The sequence below is a fragment of the Nuphar pumila genome, chromosome 5, assembly GCF_984573655.1.
Source record: "Nuphar pumila chromosome 5, dmNupPumi1.hap1.1, whole genome shotgun sequence".
Classification (NCBI taxonomy): domain Eukaryota; kingdom Viridiplantae; phylum Streptophyta; class Magnoliopsida; order Nymphaeales; family Nymphaeaceae; genus Nuphar; species Nuphar pumila.
The window spans coordinates 118,241,131-118,255,397 of NC_143253.1; the positions used below are offsets into that span (position 1 = coordinate 118,241,131).

General features: G+C 36.7%; 1 protein-coding gene across 2 annotated transcripts in view; it reads right to left on the bottom strand.

Moving 5' to 3' along the window:
- The window catches only part of LOC149838334 (structural maintenance of chromosomes protein 1-like), a 37,253-nt gene that overhangs the window by 13,375 nt on the left and 9,611 nt on the right, over positions 1-14,267 (bottom strand). For both annotated transcript variants that reach the window (XM_090006524.1, XM_090006523.1), the window contains exons 5-6: positions 9,726-9,992; positions 9,132-9,402 (exon numbers count right to left, since the gene is read on the bottom strand). In XM_090006524.1, the coding sequence (XP_089862650.1) occupies positions 9,132-9,402; positions 9,726-9,992 (538 nt within the window). The remainder of the gene's footprint in view (positions 1-9,131; positions 9,403-9,725; positions 9,993-14,267) is intronic.

The window sequence follows — 14,267 nt, forward strand, 5'->3', positions numbered from 1 at the left end:
ACATATCAAAATTTTCTTTTAAAACTTTCTTAATATCATGGATTCCTTGTTCATCACTTCCAGTGATGATCATATCATCAACATATAGTAGTAGAATCACTACTGAAGATCCTGCACTTTTCACAAACAACGCAGTGTCAGTATAACATGAACGAAAATTCAAACTAGTCATTACACTGCTAAATCTGTCATGCCAAGCTTTCGGAGCTTGTTTTAACCCATATAGTGCCTTTTTTAGTTTAAGAATTTTGTTTTCACCAATAGATACTCCCGGTGGAGGATCCATATAGACCTCTTCACTTAATTCGCCATTAAGAAATGCGTTCTTAACATCCAATTGATAGATAGGCCATTTTTTAACGGATGCAACTGCAATAAGAGTCCTAACACTAGTCATTCTAGCTACGGGAGCGAAGGTTTCCTCATAATCTATTCCGTACTCTTTAGCATACCCTTTGGCTACCAACCTAGCTTTATAACGTTCTAATGACCCATCACTTTTAGTTTTAATTTTGAAGACCCATCTACATCCAATAGACTTCTTTCCAGTGGGTAATGAAGATATTTCCCAAGTTTTAGCCTTTTCAAGGGCACTAAGTTCTAGTTTCATGGCTTCAACCCATTGAGGAATATTTTTGGCTTCATTATAGTGTGATGGTTCATGATAAGAGTGTAATGCAATTAGGCATGCCCTATATTTAGGTGTTAGGGACTCATAGGAAACAAACCTATTTGGTGGATTGGAGATCCGGCTAGATCTCCTTAAAAAGGTTTCTTCTATGTTGGAACTTTGAGAATATTTTTCTAATGCACTAATGGGAGTTTCTTGACCACGCCTAGCATAGGTTTGAATTAACCTATTTTCAACATCATTACTTCCATTTTCAACATTACTAAGAGGAGTATCCTCTAAATCATTAGAAACATCCTCAACATGGGGAGTCACATCTTCTTGAGAGAGAAGATCAAATAAGAAAGCATATTCGCTTTCATCAATATCTTTATTTTTCTCAAAACCGTTCTCATTTTCTAAAAAGGTAACATCTTTGGATACATATAGTTTGTTGCTTTTGGGATCGAAGCACCTAAAACCCTTTTGATTTTCTCCGTATCCTAAGAACACACATTCGATAGCTTTGGGAGATAACTTATCTCTTTTATGTGTAAGGACAAAACACTTACACCCAAAAATTCTTAATCTATTAAAATCGGGTGTTCTTTCAAAAAGTTTTTCATATGGAGATATATTTTGTAGAGATGAGGATATCATCCTATTTATCAAATAAGTAGAGGTTAAGGCGGCTTCGGCACAATAGCATTTTGGAATTTCTTTGGAAATGAGAAGAGTCCTAGAGGTTTCCAAGATATGTCTATGCTTTCTTTCGGCTAGACCGTTTTGTTGGGGAGTCCTAGGACATGACCCTTGATGACAAATTCCATTGGTTTCCAAATATTCTTGAAATTCATTTGATAGATATTCTCCACCGGAATCGGATCGAAGAATGGAGATATTAGTTGAGAATTGATTTTTGACAATCATATGAAACTTTTTAAAAAAGTTAAAGACTTCGGATTTTAGATTGAGAAAATATATCCATACATATCGAGTGAAATCATCAATGAAAGTAACATAATACGAGTATCGTCCTTTTGATATGACCGGAGAAGGACCCCAAACATCCGAATGAACTAGTTCAAAGGGTCTTTTTGACACAAATGTTCTCTTTGGAAAGGGGGTGGATTTCATTTTTCCAAAAAATACAACTCTTACAAACAAAATGTTTCTCATTACAAAATTTCTTTCCAAAAGGAAAGGAGTACATTTTTGAGAAGCTTGGATGTCCAAGTCTTTGATGCCAAGTTTCTATATTTTTATCTTGGACATGATTACAAAATGAGTTAGTAGGAAGTTTCAAATTGGTCATGTAGTAGAGATCTCCCCTCCTATGGCCTTGCCCAATCCGCTTCTCGGACTGGAGATCCTGTATAGAGCAATCTTGGGTTGAGAAGGAGATTTCACATCCATGATCACATATTTGAGAGACAGATAAAAGATTTAAATTAAGTTGAGGTACTACTCTTACATTTGGCACAAAAAAATCTTTTGAAAAATCTAAGGTTCCAAAACTTTTAACTTGTAAAGAGGTACCATCGGCGGTGGAAACATAGGAATTTTTGGAGTTGCTACATACATTGGATAGTCCATTTTCAATAGGGGTCATATGAAAAGATGCTCCAGAGTCAAGAATCCACGAAGGCGTACCTGGAGGAGAAGAAGAGGCAATGGCGGCTCCCGAAGTTGATGGTGACTTCAGTAGGATTTGAAGTGCTTCGGATAGTTGAGCAAGGGAGAAAGACTCTTTCCCTTTCATTGGCTCCTCCTTCTTTTGCGGGATTTCTTCAATAATAGCAACTTTACCTTTTGGAGGTTCATTTATCTTTGGACAATTAGGTCTTATATGACCCGGTTCTTGGCAATGATGGCAAATGGCTTTCCTATAATTGCCATTATAGTTATTTTGCCTCCCAAAGTGTGGAGGCTTGTAGGTTTTCATATGATTGCCGGGTTTAGTCACGGCAAGAACTTCATCTCCTCCTTTAATCATACCAAGACGTGTTTCCTCTTGGCATATTTCGGCTATTGCATCTTCCAAAGGAAGAGGTTTGGATCTATGAAGGAGGGAGGACCTCACTTGTTCATATTCGGGCCTAACCCCATGTAAAAATTGGAAAAAATGTTCTTTCTCCATTTGTTCTCTTCGCATTTCCACATCTTCACTTGATACCCATTTAGGTTCAAGAAGAGATAACTCATCCCACAAAGGGCCAAGAGTGCTATAGTAATCTCTTACACTCATTTCACCTTGCTTAATGGTACGAATTTTTTCTTGGATAAAGAATTGACGAGCAAGGTCTTTTTGGGTATACACACCTTTCATAAAGAACCATGCTTCATTTGCTAGGCGGAATTTAGCAATGTTGGCGCAAATCTTTAGCTCCACGTTGTTCATAAACCATGCAAGAATTTTTGCATGCTTACTTTCCCAATCTTCAACCTTGGATTGGTGATCTTCAATAGCCTTCATGCGAGCATTTCCTTCTAGGGCTTTTTCTTGATCACCATCTATTTTTGTAAGTTGAAGTTGAGGTTCCCTAATGGTGCCCATAACGTATCCCCAAAGCTTTTTACCTTTGAGGTTGTTCTCCATGGCGGCGGCCCACATCATGTAGTTAGTACCATTGAGCTTGAAGGAGAGATCAATCTTTTGTTCTCCTTCCATTATATAATCAACAATGGAGGACAAGCAAAGAGAGATAGAACAAGACAACTAGCAATATGAATCAAGAGCACAATCAAGGCTTTGATACCATGTAAGGAAATATGCGGAAAAGAAATGTATGTCCTACAATGGACATTCACACATAGAAATCAAAGAACAAGTCCAAAAGAGGACATACACAAAAGCCAATAATGGCTAGAAAGCATAAAATCTTATAAATGCACTAAAGGGCTTGAAGAAGCCACACTTTACAAAGGGGGAGACCCCACTTATTTATAGGCAAGAGAGGAGTGAGAGAGGGTTTAGAGAAAGGAGAGAAAAGGCACCATTGGGAGACCCAACAAGGTGTCGTTGGGCTCCCAACGGTCACATTTGTGACCGTTGGGGGCCCAACGACTCCTTGTTGGGGCCCCCAATGAAGGTGCATTTAATGCACAAAAAAGAAAAAGAAAAAATAAAGAAAAAGGAGAAAAAGGAAAAAGAAAAGAAAAAGGAAAAAAGGAAAAAAGGAAAAAGACTATACTGCCCCTATTGGGCGATTTTACAAAAATACCCCTTATCGGGTATGGGTGAATATATTTATATATATATATATATATATATATATATATATTTATATATATATAAATATATTGATTACATGTATATTTTAACAATTCCCATGCTTCATTTGCCTTTTTGTAGCTTAATAGGTTTGAGGCAATTTTTCTCTCAACTCCACTTAGCATCCATGAAAGAATTTTTGCGTTTTTCATTTCACATTCATCCAATTTCTTGTAATATTCTTCCATGACTTTATTTCTTTCATCAAGACTAGTCTCAATCCCATTTTCACCTAATTTAATTTTGGGAGTAGGTTCAAGAATAGTACCTCTTACGAATCCCCACAAACCTTGACCTTTGATAAATGTCTCAAAGTATCTTGCCCAAATGTTATAGTTGCTTCCTTTAAGTTTGAATGGCGGAATAAAGTTGGAGTTGCTTGTATTGTGTGGGAAAAATTCACCCATAGTGAATTAGAAGAGAAAAACTAATCACCACCACGAAGAAGAATAAGCATGCTTTTCGAGGCAACCCACCAATGCACTGTTGATCATACACCAAGCTCTGATACCATGTGAAAAGTCCCACACACAATCAAGTTTCCAAATAACTTGATATTCAAAACATATGCCAATACAAAATAGAATTAAAAAGCTTCACACCACAAGAAAGAACAAGTGCTTCAAATGCACTTGTTATTGCAATGAGGGGATAAAACCCTTTCATTCATATGTACATACAATGGGCTCATTGCCCTTATTTATAATGCATTACAGTTTGAAAGAGCTGTTGGGAATCAGCACAACGGCTCTTATTTGACAGACTGTGTACACAGTCAGTGGCTGACTGTTGTACACTGTATACAGTCAGCTACTGACTATATACAGAAAGAGAACAAAAACTAAAAAAGAAAAATAAATAAAATGAGAAATTACAGAAATAAGAAAATAAAAATCACAAGAATATTCGTATATACTTTAAATATGTATTTATATACATATGCATACTCTTGTATTAAGAAGAGTATGCATATATATATATATATATATATATATATATATATTCAAGTATATACATATATGTATTATTTTCTTACACATGAATGGTGAGAAAAGCACTGGGAAGAGGAGGCAAGCACATCCACCGCAGTGACCACTTCCACTTCTGATTTACAAATGTCTGTGCACTTGAAGCTTGAGCAGATGCAGCATCTTATTGCTGAGTCTTCCATCTATGCCCTGGCCACCTCTTTTGGTATCTTTGGTAGTGCTTTTGCATGTATTCCTAGTGTTGGTTCATGTTGGTTGATTAAACTCTGGGGTTTCATGCCATATGACAGCTGATGAATCTACATTAATCAACTATAAGCGAAGTTGCAGTGTCTTTCGTACTCAAAATGGATCCTTTATGAATGTTTCAAAAGTTGGGCCTATCTTCTTTGCTTCTAGTCCTAATGGAAAATTGAATACTCCTAAAGTTTACCTAGTCTCATCTCCTGACATGAATCTAATTCTGAGTTGGTTGTACTACTAAGCATAATTGTGATGTTGTCTATACTCCTGACTGTTGTTTTATACAGGATTGGCCATCAAGGAGGAGGATTGGGATTAAGTATAGGCAGGTCACCTTTACTTAATCATCTAGACAAGAAACCACAAAGTGCTTTTGGGACCAATTTGGGTGTTGCAGTTTTAGAGTACTTAGTTTATGACACTATCAATTGGGTCATGTGTCTAATTATAGGTTGCAATATATTATATCCTCAGGTGATCTTAGAAAATGTAAATATGAAGTGCCTGGTGAGGTTAGATGTTGCCAGAGTTGTAGGTTAGCTAAAGGTCATGCTCTCCCTTTTGGATATAGGGAAGTTGAGTCTACTAATTTGTTTGATTTTGTTCATTTTAATGTATAGGGACATTCTCTTGTGTCCAGAGGAGGATCCTCATATTTTGTAAACTTTATTGATGACCATATGAAATATAAATAGATTTATTTTATGAAAAGCAGAAGTGAAATGCTTGATATCTTTAAAAGATTTTATGCTTTTATGAGACTCAATTTGCGGCTATGTTGAAGACCCTTTGTTCAGATTCAGGAGAAGAGTATATTGAGCATAACCTACGGGAATTCATGCGTGAAAAGGGAATATTGCATTAGAGACATGTCCTTTAGTCCATAGCAAAATGGTGTTACTAAAAGAGAAAATGCATATACTTGAGTTGAGACCACCAGGGCATTGCAATTCAATAGTGGAATGCCTAAGGAATTATGGGCAGAGGCCACAGGAGTTGTGGTGTAGTTGATAAATTGAATGTCTTCAAGTGTTCTTGGAAAAGTGACTCCATTTAAGAAAATATTTGAAAATGAACCAGATAATGAGTATTTGAAGGTGTTTGGAAGTACTTGCTTTGTTATAATCCTACCTCAGTATAGAGATAAGTAGTCTCATAAGACAGTCAAATGTTGCTTCTTAGGGTATCTTAAAGGACAACGATTATCAGTGTTATGATTCCTTGGGTAAAAGAGTTTGGATATCTAGAGATATGAAAGTTGTTGAGTATATGACTTGGTATAAGACCACAAAGCAAGTTGAGGATATTGGACGTACCTTTTCCTTGTTTGTTCCATTCCCAAATAGTTCTAAAAGAAAGAGAATAGAACGATAAGTGATAACCTACGGTAGGAGAACCTTAAGGATACCTACTCAATCTTTCCTAGTCCAGTATGATGAAGAAAAAAGAGATCTACCTAAGTACCAATGTTCCTCAGACCAATCTAGATATACAAGCAATGGATTTACCTCCTCTTCGGGTATGTAGAAGTATCTGTCCTTTTGTATCCTATGATTCTTTTTCTATCACTCACCAAGCTTTTCTAACTTTGATTTATTCACATCATGAACCTAAATGCTATGCTGAGGTTGTTCCACAACCTGAGTTGCAGCAAGCTATGAATGAGGACTTAAGTATACTAAAGAGCATGAATGATGCATGCATGGAAGCAAATAAAGCGACAGATATAATGAATTTTGATATATCTGGTGCAATCAAATAGTCAATTATAGATAGCAACGATCATGTTGACAATGTATAATTAGATGATATTGATGATGACTATCTTGATAGGAAACGACGAAGACAATGATGACATTGGGCAAATAAGGGTTGGTAAAAGTGATGCACCAATGGCATTGGAGAATGTGAACCCTTGGTTCTCGTTCAATGGATTCTTATACAATAAAGATTAATTGAAAATCATTGAAGCAAATACATTTGATTTGTATGAGCAATTGCGTAATGACCGACTTAATGATTATGAACAATTACAATGGTTATCAATACACTCAAATGATAGAAAAATTGATTTGGGCAAAATGTTTAATGATCTTCAGTACTGCTGCGAGTTTTTGGATGATCATGTAATCAGGAATAACTATAAAAAAAATTCTTAAAGAACTACAATAATAATGATTATTGTATGCAAGAGAAATAATGCTCATATGACAGTTGATTGCACCTGAAAGATACATTGCACAAAAGTACGTAAAATATATTTCTTTCAAGTAAAAATGTATGATAGCGAGTATAGATGTGGTGGATTATTGAGCAACCTTATAGTAGAGAAAGTGCATTCCAATTGGATTTCAAGTGTTATTCACAAACACATGCTCAATAACCTAAAGATAACTCTAAGAGAAATCATGAATAACATCTGTCGCGAGGAAGGTGTCGAGGTTACAAACAAACATGACATGAATGAGAACACACTAAGGTTGCATTATATGGTTCATTCGAATAGTTTTTAAATATGGTTTTCGCCGATTTAGATCATCTGATGAATACTAATTAAGGATCGCTAGGATATATTAAGACCGATCAAAAAGATTGATTTAAGTACATGTTCTTATCCTTTTTGCCAAGCATCGATAAGTTTTTGAAAGTATGTCCTCCAATTCTTATGGTAGATAGTACATTTCTAAAAGGATTGGCTGATGACAAGAAGCGAGTAGACACTCCTATATAAGCAAATTGCAAAGTAAGGCATAAAGATGGAGAGCCTCTCAATGACCCTACAGTGTATATGCAGTTGATAGGGAGTTTGATTTATTTGATTATTTCTAAACTTGACATTACCTTTGCAGTACATGTTGTGAGCCAGTTTATGAGTGCTCCTAGTTCCACACATTTGGCAACAGTACTGAAGATTATCAGATATGTCAGAGATACCATGAATTATGCCTTGTTTTTCTTTGATTCTTCTACATTGGAGTTGAGAGCCTACTATGATGCAAATTATGGAAGGGTGTCACAGGATAGACATTCTACCAAAGGATTTTGTGGGTGACTCCCTAATACCATGAAAAAATAAGAAGAAACAGCAAATTGCATTGTCTACAGTTGAGGACAAGTATATGGCCATGGCACAGGTCAATACTGGGATTGTGTGGTTGAGACGGTTATTAGAGGATATGAGAGTTAGGATAGATGGATGGACCCCACTGCATTATGACAATCAAAGTGCTATTCATATAGCTAAAAACTCATAATTTTATAAGAGAACAAAGTATATATAGATTGTCATTTCACTCGCAGAGCATACTTGGAGGGGGTTATCTTACATCCTAAATTGGAATGGCTAACCAGATTACAGATTGCTTCATGAAGAGTTTCTTCTTTTAAGGCATTTCAGACATTCCTCTTCAAACTTGAAATGATTGTGTTTACATCATCTCAAGTTTGAGAAAGAGTGTTAAGGAATCAAATATGATGTACCATTATTGGGGGTAATCCCATTTATGCATTACTATGTAAGCATTGGAGCAGTTTTTTGTATTTTAGCATTCAAAAGTGCAATGGTCAATGTAAGAGGCCATTTTGGTCAAAAATAGTCTCAGGTAAGGGGGGCCTACCACTATGTGTTGTATTACTACTTTGTTTTCTAACTATTGAACGAAGCTTCGTTCTTGTTTGTTCTTCATCTTTCTTCCTTGCTTGACACAAGCAACCAGCAGAATGAAGAAGATGAATAAATGCTAACCTAATTTTAATATTCTAGGATATCAGAGAGAAATTACATGATGTATGTTATAGTTAGGAATATTTCAAACCAGTAATTCTAACTCCTTCATGCTTATGTGAAAAGGCTGCATAGCAATGGCATGCACTTCTAGTCATTCGGGCAAATGTCACCCAGAATTTGTTAAGGTTTTTGTATTTATGGTGTTTCAAAAAGAGAAGACATCAATCATAGTACTCATTCCATAGCATCCTAGAAATTAACAACATTTTCAATTGGGTAGGTACTTACCTTGATACATTCCTTTCCTGTTTGCTCATCATCAACAACAACAGCATCCATGAATTTACCCATTGCAACAGTGACTGCAAGATTGTACTTCTTCTGAGTTGGCTTACAAAGATCAGTCATGCGCCCATGCACGCCTGGAAACAGTCGTTTGAGACTCTCAACTGCTTCAGATGATCTTTTATCCCTTTCAGTTTCATGTCTATCAGCCTTGTATTCTCGTAATTGAGCTTCAATTTCATTAACTTTAGCTTTCAGGTTGTCATATTTTGCCCTGTTAGGATTATAAAAAAAGGAAAACAAATATGAAATAGCATGCAACCCTATAAAATAAAATCACCACCAGAATCATTACATAGAAGAAATAAGCCCAAAGTATCCAAGTCAAGTATACCAACAACTTTAATCTCTTACACCAATTACTGGAGCACAAGAATGTGACATCAAGTGTCTCCACAAACAAAAACAGACTATAAATTCTGCAGTTCTTTGAAAACGCATCAACAGATTCAAGCACTGTACCAAGATTGAATTTCCATAACCATTTCATCTATAAAAAATATAGAAGTGAAAATTAAGGTAACTCAATCTACCTACCTAGACTTTCTGTGCCTATCTTGCATATCATTCAACTCATTTCTTGATTTCGTTAGCTCTTTTTTATTCTCTGTGAGTGCATCATTAATCTGCCTTAGTCTTGATTTCATTTGATTCTCTTGAGAAGTCAGCTCCTTCTCGCGGTTTCTTAATTGATCAAGATTTTCTTCCAAGTTTTTCAGAGCTTCCACATCAGCTTGTTGTTGTGTATCATAAACTTCCTTCTCATCCCTCAGCTTTGCAGTTTTGAGCCCAGCCTCCTCCTTACTGACACAATAAAACTTGAACATGTCAATGAAAAATGAAGGAGAAGAAATAACTAATACAGTAGCACAGTGATCAAGGACTGATTTTGCATACCAGCAGTTATTCAAAGAACACAAACAGTTAATATAAGAATTAAAAAGTACTGAAAAAATACATTCTAATGGTTCCATTGTTGTTAAGGTGCTCAAAATGGCTATTGAAAGGGGCAATATCATCATCAACAGAACATGGTTCTAAGTTTCTAACTGATAATGACTTATTCTCTTTCGTTCGATTTGTCTTATCAAAAGTAAGAGAGAACATTCTGAAAACTTTTAGAATGCCCTACAGATCTCCAAGAATGACAAGAAGATTGCAGTATACATAATTTATTAATGTTTCATACACATAAAACTTTGATCATTGATTGTTTGTGCTCATGTACTTCATTGAGAACTACTGGAATTTTTTTATATAAAATCAGTAAGTCTGCACTTCTTTGTAAATATATTCAAATCCCATTCTTCTTTAGTCGCTTTTGTTCCATTCTCAATCATCCATCTAACATGCTTCCAATTCACATCCCATATTGCCACATCATTTTGTGCTTTACAGCTCCCAACATCCCATTTCTAGTTTTAGTTTTTCAAACAGACTTCTCAGCCAACTATATTTTCACCGCCATGGAACTTAAAGCCAGCAATATGTCAATATCCAGCAACATGATTGGAACATTATATTTAATGTTTTCATGCACTAAGGTTGAATCCAACATGATTATTCCCCATTATTTCCACTTGATATTATCTTCATGAATTGTAGAACTAGAATCTAGACTTCTTACCCTATAGTTGAACTCTACCAAATGCATCCAAAAGGCTTTCAGTGGCTAGATCTCGCGAAACAAGCAAAGGTGCCACCTTACATGGCATCATGCCTGAAAACCATTAGCAAGTGGATATTTGTATGTATGTGCATGCACATGTAGCAAGAGATACGAGTCGATTTTGAGGGTCCTCTTTATGACTTCAAACATTAGTCACCCCACAATCTTCTATGTTACCTCACACCATCTTTAAGTCTTATTAGTCTCAACTCTCAACCTCCAACCTGTTGGGAATAAGAGCTCATGTCAATGGTAGTATTGTAATTTTGTTTGTATCATGGGTTGTACTGAGAATTATTTATGAGTAAAGGGAAATCTGGTCATTGTTGCTGAACCATAAAGATAATACTGGGTGTGAATTGAGTCCAACCCAACCTGACCCATGTCCACACATGCAGACATGGGTACTCTACCTTTCCTTAAGTACCCATGTTACATAGTTCTTATCCTTGATAGTGTTGCGTGATAGAACTTTCATTTTAGTATCGAGTGTGAATTAGGGATGTAAACAGGCCGGCGGTTTGGATATAGCCTATACCAAATCCGACCAATCGAATTTGGATTCAGATTCAAATACAGATGTAAAATATTCAAAATCAAATCTGAATCCAGTTGACCCGAATTCGGATTTCCTTGTGAAAGCCAAACTTAATGTCTTTGTGTTTACCTGTGCACACAACATTTCTATGGTAAAGACATGTAGTGCAAGTTTTTTGAAAATTGGTTTTCTGCATTTATTGGAGTTACATAGTGAAACATGCTGTACACAATGAATTTGAAGCTTTCTTTTATTGCATTTAATGAAATGGGCACGCTTTATACTTCGTGAACTGAGTTTTAAATACATTGGTTTGCCTGTCAATAGACTCGATACCGACATCCATTTGGATTGACATATAAAAAGTGCCAATAAGCAGTGTTGTGTCATACCGTATTGATACTTATCGTTACTTTGGACCTAATCGATATGACACACACCCATATCGAAATACGAGTGTGTATCGTACCTGTATCGGATGTATTGTATGATACACATTTTGTGTTGCACTCAATTCGTTTTTTTTTTAATATATAAGAAAACTCCTTAAGGTGAGTTTGTGTTTACACCTAAAGAACTTGAGAGTGATTTAGGGCTTGATTTCATGCAAGAAGAATAAGAAGTCTTCATTTTTGTATGAACTTAAAAAAAAATTGGTATGTAAGATTTTTAAGTATTGAGAAACACTTGGGGATTTTGTTTTTGTTTATGTAAACATGCACTGTTATGGATCTTATGACTTGTTAGCTTAGTGTTGTTTATTATTTCACAATTTACATTTTTCTTATGAGATTTGTATGTCATTCATAGCAGCTCATGGAGACATAAATGCTTCATATGTAATTTTATGGTTGTATTTTGTATAATTCATCCTTGTTTCATGTGATAGAATTTTTGAGAATTTGTGCTAATTTTTTGTGTTTTCTCGAGTTTTTTAATTTTTTGAAAGATCTTTATTAAAAATTTCAGATACGATTGTTTGCACAAAAACATATATATATATATATATATATAATAATTTAAATCCATGTGCAAGTGTGTCAAAATTATCAAATTTACACTCATTTACATATGATAAGATAAATAAGCAGGTTATGGTAAACCTCTTTAACCATCCATACTGGTTACGATAAAAGAGGGTAATCTATGCTGGTTACGGTAAATGAAAGTAACATGTGTTGGTTACAGTAAAAGAGGATAACCTATACTGGTTACTTTAAAAGAGAGTAATATGTGCTAGTTACGGTAAAAGAAGGTAACATGTGCTGGTTAAAGTAAATGATGGTAACCTATGTCACATGGGTGCGGGGGTGCGGCAATATATATATATATATATATATATATATATATATATAAAGTTTTATCAATTATCGGTTAAAAAAATGTTTTAATGAGCCATTCGCAGTTTCACAGTCTGAATTAGTTCATACTTACACATGCATGGCTTAATCTTTTAGACAAGCATATAACTACTGGCAGAATTCCGACATTGAAAATATGAGTGCAGGAAGGAGAGCTATTTCAACTCCCCACCTGAGCCAACACATACCGAACATCCGAAAGCCCACATAGCGGCAAGGGAACCAACAACGACAGAACGTTGCAGTGTGGCCTGCCAAACCGCATGTCCAAGCCCTTTGGCAAGATGCACAAGGAACCTTGCAGTTGCAGTTGAGCCGTTAGCACCGAGTAGGGACACGATTCCGTTGCGACAAAGGGAAAGCAAACACAAAGACCCGAAAAAGCACAAGCTGTGCGCACAAAGACCCCGACGTTCTAAGAGAGAGAGAGGGAAGACAGAGAGGAGAGGAGGAGAGCAGAGGGAGTCGGCGGCATACCTGGAACGGTCGGTGGCGGAACGGTTGGCGGCAGCGTCAAGGTCGGCGGAGAGTAGAGGGAGTTGGAGAGGAGACGAAGGGAGCAGGGGAGCTCGGCCCCTCCCCTGCCGACCCAACAAGAGAGCGAGAGGGTACATGCGACGAGGGAGAGGAGGAGGTGGCGTCGGTATCCCCTGCGAGACGTCGGGAGGAGAGGAGGCGAGCGAGAGAGCGGAGCTGCGCGGGAGAGGAGAGGAGAGGATTAGGGCAAAAAAATTTGCCCTAATCCTCTTTCGCAGCCCCTTTTGATCGGGCAACAAAAAAATTTACGTTAAAAAATTGGACGAAAATGACCCTGGTTGTGTTGACCGCACCCAGGGTTGTGTTGACCGCACCGGGTGCCGCACGCGCACCAGCGTCGCGTCGACGTGGGTGCGGCACCTGCTTTGTCGAGTCCCTGTGACTTAGATGGTAACTTGTGTTGGTTGTACTAAATCAATCACGTATCACCCTAACTCCCAAACATCTACCCATGGTACCCATAAAGTAGGAAGGCAAGGAGCATGGGAGTGGTTACAAGTACAGATGGCATCCATTCAGCAAAAACAATATCCATGATGGAATAACTTCCATCATGAGAAGCTAAACTTAAGAAAACAACTCTACAAAAGAGAGAAGTTACGTAAATTCAAGGAAGAGAAAAAATGAAGGATAGATAAAAGGAAAAAGGAAATTCAAGGAAGCCCAAGAAGACACGAAGATCCGGTCGACATCACAAGCCCTCATCTTCTTATCCCTTTATCATTCTCTTTTCTTTTTCCTCACTTGTAATCCAAGCTCTGGGAATCAGAGGCTATTATAAAGGTGAAGAGATCCCGAAATAAAGTTTCAAGTTTTCATATCTTAATTTGAATGTTAAAAAAATCAACGCTCCAACGTTATGATACGATATGGTGTTACTTTGGGCCCAACCGATACGGGTAACGATACAACACTTACAACCTTGCCAATAAGCATATGTTCGGGTTGATGTATGAAACTGAATCCAATAAGAT